The 17,778-nt window shown below is 37.5% G+C and overlaps 3 protein-coding genes across 3 annotated transcripts; all 3 read left to right on the top strand.

The window, feature by feature from the left end:
* Positions 1–936: 936 nt before the first annotated feature.
* LOC130723722 (uncharacterized) lies at positions 937–2,108 on the top strand. Its single transcript, XM_057574846.1, has one exon. The coding sequence runs from the start codon at positions 1,296–1,298 to the stop codon at positions 1,911–1,913; it is 618 nt and encodes a 205-aa protein (XP_057430829.1). The 5' UTR covers positions 937–1,295; the 3' UTR covers positions 1,914–2,108.
* Positions 2,109–3,375: 1,267 nt separating this feature from the next.
* LOC130725701 (putative F-box/LRR-repeat protein At5g41840) lies at positions 3,376–3,933 on the top strand (the record flags this gene model as incomplete). The annotated part of the gene is made up of 1 exon (XM_057576906.1): positions 3,376–3,933. A coding segment is annotated over exon 1 (558 nt), but the record flags the coding sequence as incomplete, so codon positions are not given.
* Positions 3,934–4,500, top strand: LOC130722303 (putative FBD-associated F-box protein At5g56440). The gene has a single exon (XM_057572992.1). It carries the CDS (start codon positions 3,934–3,936, stop codon positions 4,498–4,500), a length of 567 nt encoding a protein of 188 aa, XP_057428975.1.
* Positions 4,501–17,778: the final 13,278 nt, after the last annotated feature.

Below are 17,778 nucleotides of genomic sequence, written 5' to 3'. Positions count from 1 at the left end.
GTATATCATATATAAATAACTTTGGTGCAACTAATTAACGAAGAAGGGGGTTGTAGCATCTTTCAAACCTAAACTTTGTTTAGCTAACATAATTAGGTGCTGTCATGCTGCCTAATATTGGACAAGAATAAATAACTTCAACTTTTCCGCTCTCTTAAGTCTTAACCATTGCTTAAAGAAAATCAAAGTACTACCACTTAAACCAATTGTTTCCTATACTTTGCTTATAAAAAAAAAGTTTCTATACTATATAGCTTTGTACTAATTGCTTTTACAAGTCCCAGATCCAATGAAGCAGTGGCACTTAAGATAATATTGATTATAATGCAACTAAAGTGTGTGTTCAATAGAAACTAGTCCCAATTATTCCTTTGCCGCAAGAGCTATTTGGTTGAGTGCCGGCGGCTTCAACGGCTTTAGTCTTTGCCAATGCCGGCCAAACAGAACAACAACAGCAAGTGTACAAATAAACAATAAATCAACTAAAATGAACCTTATATTATATATAGATTCCAATTATTATCACATATGTAGCATGTTTCAACCCTCATTAATCTTTTTGAGTAAGGTAATTGTAAATCTTCCATAAGTCATTTTGAGTTCTGCGGTTAAAATATAATATAAAACTATTCAGATGACTTTTATTCAATAATTTAAGAAAATAAATCATACGGTAGTAAGCTAGTTTGTGAGTTTTGTTTCGTATTGAGTATCATTTTCCATCTTCAGCCCTCGTTTTTATATGTAAGTCATTAAGCTAAGAACAAAACAAAAGTTCCTTAGAGCACATGTGGTCGTACAAGCTCACACATTGTTAAAAATTGAAAATTAAGAACCTTAGAATGCAAATGCTCTAAATGATCTAGAGTTCGAATCCTACCGTCTCAATACTTGAGAATTTGTACATTGTCCACGTCCATGGTTAGCTTTCCTAGCCCCAAGAAAGAGATTGATCAGTTTACTAATTTGAAGAGTATAAAAAGAAGAGTCACACACACTCTGTAAAGAAACCTCATTTTCATTTCTTGTGCTATTTGTTCTATTTTGTCCTTATTTCTTTGCTTTCATTTCACACACAAAAGACAAGTAACGGAGCTTGCAATGCGTGCAGAGTGTCACTATTAAATAAACATAAACCCCCACTCTGCATTTCGCAACAATTCCAATTCCTTTTCCCCTGTTATTCACTTTCACGAGATCTCTGTGCCACCACCGTCGCTAGTTACCATCATCATCATCATCCCTTCTTCAATGTCTCCCTCAACCTTCTTCTAACTCGCTAGCTAGCTCCACAGATGAGTCAACTCGGTCTCATATTGCAGGAACCGCAGAGGGAGCAGAGAACCATTCTGGGCTTGCTAAGGGAGCAAATGGACGGCGTAGATGGAGGCGCTCGGAGAAGGCGGAGCTTCAAGGAACGGTTAGGATTCATCGGCTTGGGTTGCTGTGGGGCCAATTGGGGATTGCGTTCAACCTCGGTAACCGTCAGGCCTGAAGAACAACCGCAACGCTCTCCGGAACCGTTGCCGGGGCACGACTGCGTGGGTCCGAGCTCGTCAGGAATGAATCTGGCGGCGGCGTTGGCGGCGGAACGACAGCTCCGGGGGCCACAGGGAGAACGGGAACGGGTTATGGGCGGGGGTAGGGCGCCGGGGACACCATGGAGGGTGTCGTTGATGAGGCTGCTGGAGGAGACGGAGGTTGGGGACTCGGCGGCTGTGACGACGGAGAAAAGAGGAGGAGAAGAGGGGAATGATTCGGTGTGTTGCGTGTGCATGGGAAGGAATAAAGGTGCGGCGTTCATACCATGCGGGCACACTTTTTGCAGGGTGTGTTCCCGGGAGCTGTGGCTGAATCGAGGGTCTTGCCCACTTTGCAATCGTAGCATCATCGAGATTCTTGACATTTTCTAGAAATGAAATGAAAAATTCTTGGAATCAGAATGAGTGTGGTCTTTGTCTTCCCTTTTTCCTCCCTCTATTTCTATGAATGAGAGTATGCATGTATTTGTTAACCCTCCAAATTTTGTTACCTCTCCAAATGTTTTTACTTTCTTTGTGTATTGTATATATATGCTATGAAATATTGAAATGATACAGAATGTTTATGGGTTGAGTTGATTCATGTTTTGATTTAAATAGAATCTCAACTTATCAAATTTAATTAGTTTAATTTGTTAATGTAAATATTTCTCATCAAATATGAATCAACTGAACCAATTAAAATTGGGTTGGTTTGATTCACGTAATTTAATTTGTTTCGCTATAGAACCGGGGGTAAGCTTAGGGTCAGCGATGATGAGTAGTATTAGAGATTTGGAGTGAAGTTAGTGCAGAGGGGAGAAAATGCATTCCTCATAGCTTTTTGGTCGCTTTTATAGATTTTTTTTTTCTGTCTCTTGGATGGCTAGAGGTTTCTCTCTGCCATTGCGTATATTATTGCCTTATAAATGTCATTGTAGTGGGTCTAATGACTTCAAGGGTTATTGACGATCATTTATTGCTAGAATCAAAATATGAGACATTGTCCATTAAAGAGGGTTAACTCCTGAAGAATCCTAATGACAACAACTATCAAATGTTTTAGGGAAAGATTTTTTGATTATTTTATCAGGCGAGGATTATAGCCCTCCAAACTCCTAAGCGCGTGAACTTATTAGACTTTAAGGTCCAAATTCACTAAGAGATGAAATTTCTATTTTAAAAAGAAAACATTGTTTTTAAAAATTCATACAAAAACACAATCCTTAATTAAAAGTTATTTTTCATGATTGGAGCAGCATACTTGAATTTATGGTACATGCATCTTGATCATTATACTATTAATGAATAAATGTTTCATTAACACTTTAATACACACACTTCCACCTTTGAAATATAGGTAGAGAGAATGAAAATAAAAAATATGATAGATGATTTTGATATGAATTAAATAGAGATAAAAAGTGAAGACGAGTGAAAATGAGATAGAAGAGTTTTTTTGGTCTAGTGAGAATTGAGAAGTATGTTTCTGTAGGGTGAAAAAATGATTTTTCTCTCAAAAAAAAGATATGATCTTTGCTAGTTGTGTTTCTTGGGCTTGGGTTGGTAGTTAAGTGCTGGTGAAAAGCTATTGGGTCAGTTGCAGATTTGGGTTCTATGCATTTCATGGCTTTGTGAGAATAGTCCTTCAAAAAGACAAAAGTTTATTTTAAAGTCATTGGGCCATCGACCAAAAATAAAGTCATTGGGCCAGTTCTAGAATGTAGAAGTCAACAATTTTTGTGTATCTACATAACCTATTTGTAACTGGCACAAAGAACCCTAGCAGAGTGAACCTGGCCTCACAGAGAACCCTAGCAGCGGTGGAGAGAACCCAGCAGTTGAATTAATAACAATGGTTGACATGATTAGCACGTTACCAGATGAAGTTCTATGTCACATTCTCTCTTTTCTTCCAACTCAAATCTCTGCATCCACAAGCATTCTTTCAAAGCGGTGGACACCACTGTGGCTCTCAGTTCCTACCCTCTACTTCGACGACAAAACCTACCTCCTCAAATACAAACCCTATCACTGCTTTCGCAATTTCATAAATTTAACCTTTCTCACCAGAAATCTGCACCTACCCATTACAACGTTTCATCTCCAATGTGAGGATTCCAACTTCGACGTCTCTGATCACGATCTCAAGATATGGCTCAACGCTGCCATGCAACGTGGTGGACTTGAGAATCTCCATATCCAGCTACCCGATACAGTTGCTATACTGAGGTTGAAGAGCTGCATTTTCACCTGCAAAACCCTTGTTGTTCTCAAGTTTTTTGGTTTGGAGGTTGATGAGTTTTCTTTTGTTGACCTTCCTTCTCTCAAAACATTGCAGTTGAATGATATTGCTTTTCCAGAACCACAATATCTCGTGAAACTTCTTAGTGGGTGTCCAAATCTTGAGGATATGCAAGTGTGGGATATATACCATCATAGCCATGTTGATTCTAATGCAAGTAATAAAAACGTTAAAAGCTTATCTAAGTTGGTCAGGGCAGATATATCTGCCATTGGCTTAGATATTCCTCTGAAAGCTATTTGTAATGTAGAATTTCTTTGCATTGACAAGTACCTGAATGACATTCCAGTTTTTCTCAATTTAACTCATTTGGAGCTTGTTTGGTGGCGTGGTATGAACTGGCATTTGGCACTTGCAATGCTCAAGCAGTGCTCTATGCTTCAAAGTTTTTTCCTTGATATGATCACAAGTACTGCTGATTTGATTTGGATTTCTCCCTGTTTTGTTCCTGAATGTCTTTCCTCACAGCTTAGGAAATGTTGTATTACATATTACGAAGGCAAGGAAAGTGAGCTGCAATTTGTAAAATATATTTTGGAGAATTCAAGAGTTTTACGGACGATGGCAATATGCACTCTGTCTTCCTTACCATTAAAAGTTGACAAGCTTAAACTGCTGAAAGAATTGTCCTTATGTCCAAGGAGTTCTCCGATTTGTGAACTTTCATTTAAATGAAATTGAATGACTGGTGAGTAGCTGCAAATTGTGTTTAGAGGATTGCGTTTGTACTTAATGTATGCACATGCATATAGTACAACATCAAGTGTTTTGGAGGACATGGAAATTTGTTCTTGTTAATGATACTGCTTAAATGTTTCAACAATGTTACTAGCTCCTTTGAAGTTATATATCTTGTGTAAAAAAAGTTAATAAATTATTATCCATGTCATTTTTTTCTTCTTTCATTTATATATTATGGTACTTAACTATAACAGCTATTAAATTATTTTATTTAATTATTTGAATACTCAGTTTCAATAATCTAAGTAATTATTAATAATGCAAAATGTGATCAAACTGGAATGAATTCCCTTAATGTAAAACCTACTTAAATAGTATTTTCTGTTTTCTGTAGTTAGAACTTTTTGTTGAACAAACTGAAGTTGGAAGCTGGGCTTTGAAGTTAATTGGAGACAGGGCATTGAATAGGTATACAAAGTAACTGGCCAATTTCAGCCCATTGTTGTTTTTGAAAAATATTTTTGTACTGTCATATTCATATATGTCTTACACTTTAAAAAAAAATTCATATATGTCTTAATTTATAGAGCAATGGAACTTTTTGTGCTCCATCAAAGCCAGTGTTTTGAGAATTTTCAAGCACTATTCTGCTGATGAAATTAAGATTGATATTATAAACTTGGACCTGAGGATTTGAGTATAAAACAAAGGTACCAGGAGAATGAAATAAAGCTTGATGTTTAATGAAATTGAGGTTCTGTAAACCTCTGTTGTATATCAACTTGGATGTAATCTTTTATGTACAAATGCCATATAGATTGTGGCTTTAAAATGACGCTGAAACACTCAAGAAGTTGTATTTATGTACAAATGCCATATAGATTATCTGGGCAAATTTAGATAAAATCTTGGAACCAGTTTAATCGTGATTCGTTTGGCCTCTAAGTGGATAACACTGCTGTGGATGAAGTGGGCTCAGTGGATAATCACAATTTGAGTTTAATTGTGATTTATTTGGGCCTTCTGATAGTAAAAGTAAAAACAATTTTGCGACGGATAGAAAAATGCTTTTACCAAATCGATTTACCCAAAACTGATTTTGCGACGGAAGTTGAATCCGTCACAAAATCCTTATCAGCGAGGTAGAAATAGCGACGTAATTCTGGGAGGGATTATGCCCGTAACAAAATCCGTTACACCTTTTTCAATGATTTTTTGCGACGGAAATGAATCCGTCCCAAAATCCTTGTCAGAGAGGTCGAATTAGCGACGGAAAATTAGTGAGCGATTCTTCCGTCACAAGTTTCGTGATCATCCATGTTCCACCAAACAGGTTCATTGTGACGGATATTGCGACGGAATATTTCCCTCACAACTGATCCGCCGCTTCCTTATCCATGTTTCAGCAAACTACCCCATGTTGATGTAATTTTTTTTTTTTTGATTCGGACGGACAATCCACAGATATATCATTGATCGATTAGGAAAAGAGAGGAAAGATTGATAATTGGACATTCCTCAATCCATATATTATTAAAAAAAGAACTCATCTGAGTTTACTATATACTATCTTTTAATTCTCTCAACATCTCACACTTTCAGAATTTTTCTATCTCCACATCTCTTTTTTAGTTCTCAATAATAGTTCATTTTGATTCATTTTCGTAATGATCTGAAATTTCCCTACTCCTAAACGCCTTACTACTAATATATGAGATAATACCTGTACAAACGTGATTACAAAATTATTAAAGGGTATTGCACTTATGCACCATAATTGGATAAACATTAAAGTGTGCAGAAGTATGTGATTCCCCCTGTTTTCAAAAGTAGACGTTTTCCCATCTGATGCAAAGAATGCACATATTATTGAACATGAAAAAACCTTTCAGTATTTTGGTTATATTGTTTTATAAGTTAGTGGGACATGATATCCTCTCATGTAGTTTGCAAGCTTAATTGAGAAAGATTTAAAGCATATTGGCTTTATTAGTATGTCCAGATCAACTTTTCTTTCACCGGAATCAATTCTAACTACTAGAAGCTACTCACATAATTAGCTCCTCCTCATAATTGATTTGAACTCCAGAATCAATTGTAAACGTGAAGGTCTCTTTCTCATTTCTGGCTCATGTCGATTCACCAGGTTATATCTGGAATCTTAATCTGCATCTTTCGCATCAAATTTATTGTGTCCTGAGATTTCAAGATATTGTTCTTGTTTTTCCTGAGAAGAGCACTCCAAAACTTTTGGTACTCAGCAGAGCATTATTGGTTCTTTATAGATATAGTGAGTGACACTCTTGCAGTATTCAGTAGGCTCCTCATGAGCTTTCAGCACTACATGAAGATTTTTTTGCCAAAAATGGACATTCTTTGTATGTAACCATGTTGTTGACATTAGCTTCAAATTGGATTCTCAAACCGCAAAGACTCTAGTTATTGGATGCAATGATTCGATGTCTGCCTTCCTTTGAAAAAACTAGCCAAACTACATGCATCCATAAGGATAAGGATGAGGTTTTCAACATAATTCTTTCTTGTTCACGAAATTGTGACAGACTTTTCTAATAGATGACTTTTCAAAAATTTGGACGTATGTTCTTATCCTTATAATTAACGAGCCTAAATTGCCTACAATTAGATTAACACCTTATTGGTATTGTTTTCGATAGAATGAGGCTAGTATTGTGTTTTGCTAATTAGAGTGTTACACGCGTTTAATAAAATTTTGTTGGGAAGTTAAACCACATGCTACCCCTAAACTGATTAAACATGTAACTAACTCTGAGAGGGCTATTGTAACAGAAAGTTGGGAACTAGCTATATATAGAATAACAAGATAGGAGGGGTTATCTGAATTGTGATTGGAGGATTATTAATTGACGTGCTCAAATTAATAATCTAAGTTAGGATTCTTAATTTGTAATAAACGCTAACTTTCTTTAGAAGTTCTGATGGAAATCTCTTTTGCATCTTGTTTGCAAGTCGTTTGGTTCTTGAGTGCAATGTTGATATATTTTGATCTCAAAAGTGAAAAATATAAAACTTCCTGTAAATATTCCAAAAGAATAACCTTTTTCCTCATTGTGTGTTTCTATACTTGATTATATTCCCTAATGGCCACTGTTTGATGGAAGCAAATCAAATTGCGCATGTTAACTATACTGATTCCTAACGGGACTGTTCAAAACAACATAATGAATGATTTGATTCTCATATATTGATTTGACAAACTATAATATTGTCATATTTTTTAAGGCCGGAGATCTTGGTACAAATTTGAATGCCTGTCACACTTTAAAAGTGTGAACATATATTCCTGTAATTAGTTGGAACGCATGGTTTTAACTTAACAGAGTAGAAACTTAGATTCCAAAAGAGATGATATATGACTAAATGCACAAGTTTTCGTTTGGAATGTAATAACAATGACAGAATGTCTAATTGACAGTCATACACATATCTCTTTCAACTTTCAAGCAAAGCCTTTAAAACTGACACATCTTTATCAGCTTCATTTATATAATTACAGCTTAAAAAATACCATAAATTAATTACCTCTTCATAATTTTTCCCAAGAAATTAGTGATATTGTTACAAGTTCAAGTTATGGAAATAGCCTTGTTCGCGTTGTGACACTACAACACTTTTGTTTTTTGTAACATTTTAAAAAGTGCAGCTATAGACACGAAAAATATTTCAAGTACTTTATTTCGCAGTTTTTCCAACAGTGTCATGTCTCACCATTATCTATTCGCTTTGCTAATAGTTTCTCATATTCTATGACAACACTAAGGGCCTGTTTGGATTGGCGTTGGAGAGGCCAAACGTGCGTTGCGTTGCCGTAAACGCCGTTTTGTCGTTTCGCCAAGCCATTTGGATCTGCGTTTTTCTTAACGCGTTAACGCTTTTTTTGCATCAAAATCACGTTTTTTTGGAATCTAAAAATTTGAGCGTTGGCGTTGGGCGTTCAGCGTTGATGGGTGAAAATACTCACGTTTGTTAAAATCATCCAAACGGTATTCATTATTTTAAAATCACGTTTGTTACAAATCATCCAAACATAAATCACGTTTACTCGAACACAATTTTACTCAAAATCATTTTAACAAAATCACGTTAATTCAAACACCAGTTTCTAACGGGATGCCAAACAGGCACTAAGAAAATGTAACCAATTGTGTGCAACATGCAACAATTATCACGTAATAACTGATTTCTATCACATAATTAATGATTTGTTCTGTTACCTAAAATGAAACATTTACAACGACAAGCACAAACTAGTTCCAAATACATTTTCAAACAATTTTTACCTGTTGCATAAACTAGTGTGCTCAAAGTAAAAAATGTTGCAGTGTAAACCTAGACCAAATTCAAAGCTCCCACTAGAGGAACAGGAACCCTAAGTCTAGCCGTTTTACTATCATGATGAACATGAGCATTACAATATTTACCTTTTAAGGGGATAAGGGTGTAACCATAGTTGTAAATCTCCCTAAAGTATAGACCCATGTCAAAATGGGCATAAAACATACATAAATCGTTAATAAGTCATGAGGTCAGAAAAACTCTCAATAATACATGAATTTCCTAAGAAGTGGCTAATATACATAAACAAGGCAGGATCACGACACAAGAAAGAGATTGGCTGAATGATGAGGAGGTCGCGGCTAATGGCTTGCCAGATGTGAAATCGCTCGCTAGATATGGGAGCCACTCGTTAGATAGTGGAGTCACACACCAGATAATGGCTCATAGGAATGAAGGAGTCACCAAGGAGTGGTCGCTCGCCAAATAATGAAGTCCCTAGTCGCCCGAATATCTCGATGCATCTTTCACCCACTATGACCCAATAAAGGCATCAACTAGAAGAGAGGATAGGTCACTCATGTCCACTCCACAATTCCATGACACTAAGCCTAAAGCACGAAGACATAGTGTATCTTCACCAAGCGCTCGCCATATGGCACCATACTATGTAAAAAACAAGGCAACACTACCTACAATCAACAAACTTTTCTTACACTAGTCATCATATATATATATATATATATATATACATATTTAGCATGTTCCTACTTCCCCATCAGGCTCTGATACCAAGAGGGGGTCGGAAGCAGAAGGAGGGGGATGAGAAGAGGATTAAGAGAAGTAGGACGCCACCACGGAGGGGCTTCTTGCAGAAAAATAGATTGCAGAAACTAAACAAAATAAAACTTGAACAATTAAAACAGGAGGCTCAGCCTTCCATAAACAGAAAAATAAAACTTGAACAAGATATATATTACATAAACATAGATTACAAAATTGAAACTTAAAAACTGAAAAACTGAAACTTAAAAACAGAAAAGATTGAAAGAAAGGAAAACTGAAGGAGAACTTACAGAAGGAATTCTCTCAGTGTTTCTCTCTCTAAACTCTCTATCTAAGCTCTACCAAACTCTGATTAACAAGGTTCAGAATGAGCCTATTTAAAGAAAAGATTGGACACTGTTTGAATAGTTCCGGTTGAATAGTTCCGGTAGACGGTACTATTTGACTGGCACTATTTGCTACAGTAAAAAGTCAATTTTACTGTTGCTACAGTACAAAAATTGAATTATTACAGAACAAAATGATTACAAGACGACAAACTTAGCAGAAGTCATCATCATCTGATTCTGTGGTTTGGACAAAATCTGACGACCCAAGAGAGGATGGCTCGGAGACTTTGTGTTGAGGGGCCTTTTGTTCAACTCCTTTGGACCTACAGCTGAAATTTTCCCCTCTGATGTTCTTGAGGGATACAATCACTTCATTAAACACTGGAACAAAGAGTTGAACAATTATCTAGATTGTTTAAACTTTTTTACAATCTTTTCCCTCTCTTGGGTGTTCTCTTGGCGTTATGGTCTTAAGACCAAAACCCAACCAATCCTTTACAAACAGGCTCTCATCAAATGGTGGAAAATCTTTGATGCGACAAAAGCCCACAAAGAAAATGTGAGCCAATGGTTCAAAACCAATCAGAAATAACTCAAGCATGCAAGTCCGCAAACCAGCCTCTTGCTAAATCAAAAGGCCCACATCACAGCGGCCCTTGCAGGAGCTTCAACAGAAGAAGACTTGCTAAGAAATCTTCAATCTGCTCTTCAATTATTGAAGGAGCCAATTGAGCAGGCCTCATCTTCAAAGGCCCCTCAACACAAAGTCTCCGAGCCATCCTCTCTTGGGTCGTCAGATTTTGTCCAAACCACAGAATCAGATGATGATGACTTCTGCTAAGTTTGTCGTCTTGTAATCATTTTGTTCTGTAATAATTCAATTTTTGTACTGTAGCAACAGTAAAATTGACTTTTTACTGTAGCAAATAGTGCTAGTCAAATAGTACCGTCTACCGGAACTATTCAACCGGAACTATTCAAACAGTGTCCAATCTTTTCTTTAAATAGGCTCATTCTGAACCTTGTTAATCAGAGTTTGGTAGAGCTTAGATAGAGAGTTTAGAGAGAGAAACACTGAGAGAATTCCTTCTGTAAGTTCTCCTTCAGTTTTCCTTTCTTTCAATCTTTTCTGTTTTTAAGTTTCAGTTTTTCAGTTTTTAAGTTTCAATTTTGTAATCTATGTTTATGTAATATATATCTTGTTCAAGTTTTATTTTTCTGTTTATGGAAGGCTGAGCCTCCTGTTTTAATTGTTCAAGTTTTATTTTGTTTAGTTTCTGCAATCTATTTTTCTGCAAGAAGCCCCTCCGTGGTGGCGTCCTACTTCTCTTAATCCTCTTCTCATCCCCCTCCTTCTGCTTCCGACCCCCTCTTGGTATCAGAGCCTGATGGGGAAGTAGGAACATGCTAAATATGTTAGATATAAGTTATTTCTCTGTTCTGTTCTTATATAATTAAGCACTATGGTCGGGATCTGGACTGGTAGTACACTTTGAACTAAACTAAAATGAAAGCTCTTTTGAAAACCTTCTAGGATTATTACTATTCAGACTTATGATCATCTCTGCAGCGGAGGCGTTGAAGGCAGTAAGTCCCTGTGTGGCAGTAAGTCTATATTGGCCATACTACAGACATGTTACTAAGTTCTGAATATTTTTAATGTCCTAGTGCTAGTTTCTTTTGTGGTGGCTTAAGTCTGATCCAGATCTATACTGCTCAACTATTAAGAACAACGCAAAACCTAACTTATATTTCTAATTTATTTATCTGTTTCTATAGAACCAGGTGATGGCGATGATACTTACGGGTGAGGAAGATCTATCTTTCTTAATGCTTCGCTCTTTCTCTTCTAAGCTTTCTTTCAGATCTTCCCAACCCTCTTCTTCTTCTATCGATCATCCTCATCAATCCAATCAATTATCCAAATCTGTCTTCAAAGAAGAAATTCATTTTGAAGATATCAATCAAGATCTTGACAACTGGGAAATTCCAAAAATTTCTCATGCTGAGATCTACAAACCAAACGGATCCTTTTTCAAACGATCAGATTTCATTATCAAAACCGTTGAGCAAACCTACAAGCTCAGATCTGATGATGAAGAAATCCATCTGCTTTCCGAGAAAAGCATCAAAGAACATATCAGCAAGAACTTCAACTATCTTCATATAGGTAGTGTTCAAGTTGGTCTTTAACCCCTAACCAGGAAATCTCTTGACATCGCTGTACTCCTTTGTCTTAGGGATGTTAGACATAATCAATTCCATGACTCCCTCTTAGGAACGGTTGAAACCAGCCTGAGTAATGGACCAATCTTTTTCAATTGCTTCCCAGATCTAACTGTTAGTCTGGAAGATAAAAACATCCTTGATGTCCTCTTCCTAAATATCAAGCTTCACGGCCTTGATATGAAAGAAGATTCCATTCCAATCTCTTTAATCTACAGGGTTCAATACAAGGTAATGAACTCCATCAAATCTTATTTCTTGCGAACCAATTGTGAGAAATCCGGGGAAACAACTCTTTTCCTTACAGATTATGATAAGGCAAACGTTATTGTTCCCAAAACCATCCAATGGAGTGATATCACCCTTCCAGAAAAATGGTCTTTAGAAAAGGCTACTCCAGCCCAACCTGTTGAAACTCCTGAGTTTCGTGAAATCATCCAACACCAATCCGGCCAAGTAGATCTCATATTTGATAGGAGAAATTCCTTCTCTATCCCTAGATCTATTAGGACATCCTCAAATGATTTCCAATCCGCCATGTCTAGAAGATCTTTTTCTAGGACTAGAAGGAACCAGCCTGAGTCTAGTGCTCGACCTTCCCTCTCTCATGACGGATCTACTATCCATTTGGCTGGATATGTCAATACCACTCCTGTCAAGACTACCTATGACAAGGGTGATGAAGAACATCAATTCACCTTATCTCCAACGTATTCTTCTCTAGAAACCCCTGGAGAAACTTCTGATTTCATTGGAGCAATCACTACTGAATTCGTCATCGACAAAGAAAGTATCAAGGCAGATTTCTACTATGACCGATGGACTCAGCAAAGAAAATGGTTCTTTGCAAAGTTTCAGGGTTAAAAGAGAAAGAAGATCCAAGAAAAATTCTATGGGTTCCTTGAGAAAACCCAGCAAAACATCTTCTTTTTTGAATGGTTTCAAGATTATGCCAACAAGAATTGGAAATCTTACCCCTTCCAAATTGACATGGTTAAATGGCAGCATAAGGATGGAAAAGAAACCCTTTCTAACCTGCCGCCTAAAACTCCTTTCCTTCTTAAAGGATCTCAATCTACACCTGTCCTAGCTTCTCCCTTCAAGACTAGGAAAGAAGAAGGTGATGTCACTGGTAAAGACATCAAAGACCTCATGGAACAATCCAATTATACCAATAAGTATCTTCAAATTCTTGGAGAATCCCAAGTGCAGGATTCCTCTTCCAAGAAAGGAAAAGAAAAGGTCAAGATTGAACCTTCCTCTTCTAATCTTGATATCCCTAAAGGATGTCAACTTGAAAAACCTATTTTCAAACCTTTTCAAATCAGTAGCCGTTCCAGACACTCGGCTCAAACTCTTCGAGCAAAAAAGGAATCTGACAATGAGCTCCTCCAAAAGGTGGTAGAGCAACTTCAGCTTCTCAAACAAGTTATTCCTGAGACACCGGAACCTCCTGAGACTCCGGAACCTACTCCGGAAGCAGTTTCTAATCCCACTATTACTGCTCCTCCTCCTCCAAAGACTCGTACTTCTACTCGTAATACCTCTACTTCTTTAAATAATATTGAAGATGGTAAGGTTGAGTCTGATTCTGATATTCAATCTATGAAGTCTGACGTTCAATCTATCAAAAGTATTCCGGTCAATACTGTCATTCACAATTCTAAGAATCAGTGGAGAAAAGAAACCAAGCTCTACTATCCTAGAGCTACTGCTCCTGATCTTCTTTTAGAAGAATCTTCAAACTTCAAAAGCTTCAGTGCCAACAATGTCTATGAATGGAATATTGATGGTGAAAACGAGTATGGCATCACCAAAATCCTCCAAAATATGACTATGGTAGCCACTGCCTATGTTACCGCCAACAATTGTCCTGAATCTCTTATCGTTGAAGTCTTAATTGCTGGTTTCTGTGGCCAGCTCAAAGGTTGGTGGGATAATTATCTCACTCAAGAAGAGAAGGATCAGATCTTGACCGCTGTCAAGACTGATGAAGAAGGTAATCCTATCATGGAAGATGGCAAATTCATCTATGATGCTGTCAACTCCTTAATCTTTACCATAGCCCAACATTTTGTTGGAGATCCTTCCCTCATCAAGGACAGATCTGGTGATCTTTTGCAGTCCACACGGACTAAGAATTTTTGATTAATCAAATCAGATTGAAATTTTGAAATAGATAAACCGATTGCTAAAACTTCTTTTTTGACAGTAGAATAATTCTGCTGAGCAGGATTCCAATGTTTTGAAGTAAAAGCAATAATTTGTTCCTTGTCAAAAACCTTTTGTTTCAAAATACCACCAAAACCAATATCAGAGGCATCAGTTTCAATAATTTTGAAAGCTTGAGGATTAGGGAGATAAAGACAAGGGAGATTCTTGACACGAAGTTTGATTTGTTTGACCACATTGGTATGAATATCGGACCAAGGTGGAGGATCCTTCTTGAGTCTATCATGAAGAGGTTTGATTATGGTACTGAGTTGAGGACAGAAGTCCGCAACATAATTGAGACAACCCAGGAATCTTTGTAGTTGGGTTTTGTCAATGATTTGATCAGGGAATTTATCCGTGAACTCGATGGCTCTATTGATAGGAATGATGGTTCCTTGGTGGATGTTGTGACCAAGGAATCTGATTTTGGTTTGGAACAAACTGACCTTTGTCTTGGATACAGCCAAGCCATTCCTTTTGATTACAGAGATGAACGTATTGAGATGTTTGAAATGTTGATCTAAAGTTTGGGAAAAGATTAGAACATCGTCAATGTAGACAATAGTGAATTTGGAATAAGGATTGAAGATTTCGTTCATAATCCTTTGGAATTCAGATGGGGCGTTCTTTAGCCCAAAAGGCATAACGTTCCACTCATACTGCCCAAAAGGAACAGTAAAAGCAGTTTTATACCTATCCTTCTCTTGCAATTGGATTTGCCAGAATCCAGATTTCATGTCGAATTTTGAAAAGACCTTAGCATCATGCAGTCTGGCTAAGAGATCTTTCTTGTTGGGGATAGGATATCTAATCCAACAAAGGGCTTGATTGAGAGGTTTGTAGTTAATAACCAGCCTAGGGGTTCCCCGTTCTATCTCAGCTTGTTTGTTGACATAGAAGGCTGCACAGGACCAAGGGCTCTTACTCCTGCGAATAAGTTTCTTTTCAAGGAGATCATTGATTTCCTTTTGGCAGAAATGAAGAAGTTCTTCATTCATTTGAATAGGCCTAGCCTTGGTTGGAATCTGTTTGTCTGAAAAATCTTTTTCATAAGGAAGTTCCACCATATGGCTCCTCCTTTCCCAAAAAGCGTTAGGTAGATCAGAACAGATGCTGGATTGAATATTTTCCAGAATATTCTCAATCCTTGATTTAACAGAAGGTTGTTGCAATTGATCCTCAATGGTTCTGTAAGAGATTTCTTCCTTGAGGAAGTTGATCTGCTTCTCCTTGTAGGATATGACGTTCAAAGTCTTATCTATGGGAGGTTCAGAGAATTTGAACAAGATAGGCTGTCCAAGATGCTGAACAGTGATGCCGTTTTCGTCAGTATTATAGGGGAAGAGCTTCTTAATGAAAGGGGTCCCTATAATGATTTTTTGACTCAAATTTCTGACTAACAGAAATGGAGTTTCGATTTCAAGACTACCATTTTTGATGATAGCTGAGGGGATTTTATACTTGATCTTTAGTCTAGATCCTTCAGCAGCGCTGAGCTTCTCAGTAGTTTTCTCAAAATATCTGGTGGGAATGAGTCCCTCCGAGATACAACTGGAATCTGCCCCTGTGTCAAAGAGGGCAGGGATTTCAAGAATAAAATCTCCTATGAGGATTTTGACATGGATGAAGAATTTCTGAATGGTGACCTGGTTAATATTTTCCAGAAAGTCTTCGCAATTGTTGTTAGGAGCAGGATTGGAATCAGGTACAAAAGAATCATCTTCCTCATAATTTCTAGTCAGTTTTTCCAAGATAAGCTGCTGACTATTTTGGATTTGTTTGAGACTTTTAACCTCAGTCTTGAGGGAATTGACTTCAGATTGAAGGTCTTGGATAGTGACGGGTTTGACCGTAGATTTCTCAAGACGCTTGAAAGTATCTCTAAGATTGAATTTATTGGTGGTTATAGGACTTTTGGGAGGCCTCTCTTCAAGAGTAGATCTGAGGCGTTCCAAATAGATTTTCTTTTCCTCAGGATCAGGGATAGAATTAATGGCCCTGAAGAGAAGATCTTGTTCATTGGTCAAAGTGTTGATGGACAAGGTATTGACGGAGGATGATGATTGAGAATCATCATTCTGAATTTGATTTAGGTCTTCAGAGACCTCAGAATCCGAAGGATTAGATTCTTCTTCATCAGAAGTTTGAATGAGGAGATTGTTGATCTTATCCTCGATCTCAGGTTCAAGATGAAGCTCAGAGATTCTCCTTTTGAGTATGCAATACCTGCTAATATGGCTCGGCTTGCCGCAGTTGTAGCAGGTAACATCTTTTCCTTGAGAGGGTCTAGTCTCAGGAGGGTTCTTTGGAATTTGCGAAGATTGGGGTTTTGATCTAGGCTTGGGTTTCCTATGATCATTCCTGCTAGATCTCTTTCTCCATTGTTGTTTGGGAGGAGGATCATGCTTTCTGGGTTTAGGTTTCTTGGGACAACCTTGAATTCCGAATTGTTCGCAGAAAGTACCCAAATCCCTGCGATTCTGAGACTTCTCCTTAGTGAGTTGCTGTTGGATTTTGTCATCCTGACAGATTTTGAGAGCAACTCTTTGAATGATAGCTATGAGCTGTCCATAACTAAGGGTGTGATATGGGATTTCTCCCCCCGGATTTTGGCTTCTAAGTTTCTCACGAACTTTGTCGCCAAAAGATTTAGGAAGACCGGCCAGGAATTTCTCTTTCCAGAAGGCTTGTTGGCTGTCTTCACGGGTGTAAACCCTGGTCAGGAAGGTATCCTTATACCATCTGAAATCACCCAAAGATTTACACTTAAGATTGGACAAAAGATCACCAGATCTGTCCTTGATGAGGGAAGGATCTCCAACAAAATGTTGGGCTATGGTAAAGATTAAGGAGTTGACAGCATCAGAGATGAATTTGCCATCTTCCATGATAGGATTACCTTCTTCATCAGTCTTGACAGCGGTCAAGATCTGATCCTTCTCGTCTTGAGTGAGATAATTATCCCACCAACCTTTGAGCTGGCCACAGAAACCAGCAACTAAGACTTCAACGATAAGAGATTCAGGACAATTGTTGGCGGTAACATAGGCAGTGGCTACCATAGTCATATTTTGGAGGATTTTGGTGATGCCATACTCGTTTTCACCATCAATATTCCATTCATAGACATTGTTGGCACTGAAGCTTTTGAAGTTTGAAGATTCTTCTAAAAGAAGATCAGGAGCAGTAGCTCTAGGATAGTAGAGCTTGGTTTCTTTTCTCCACTGATTCTTAGAATTGTGAATGACAGTATTGACCGGAATACTTTTGATAGATTGAACGTCAGACTTCATAGATTGAATATCAGAATCAGACTCAACCTTACCATCTTCAATATTATTTAAAGAAGTAGAGGTATTACGAGTAGAAGTACGAGTCTTTGGAGGAGGAGGAGCAGTAATAG

The sequence above is a fragment of the Lotus japonicus genome, chromosome 6, assembly GCF_012489685.1.
Source record: "Lotus japonicus ecotype B-129 chromosome 6, LjGifu_v1.2".
In the NCBI taxonomy this organism is placed as follows: domain Eukaryota; kingdom Viridiplantae; phylum Streptophyta; class Magnoliopsida; order Fabales; family Fabaceae; genus Lotus; species Lotus japonicus.
Note: the sequence above shows the minus strand (reverse complement) of the source record. Positions and strands in the feature narration are given on the sequence as shown.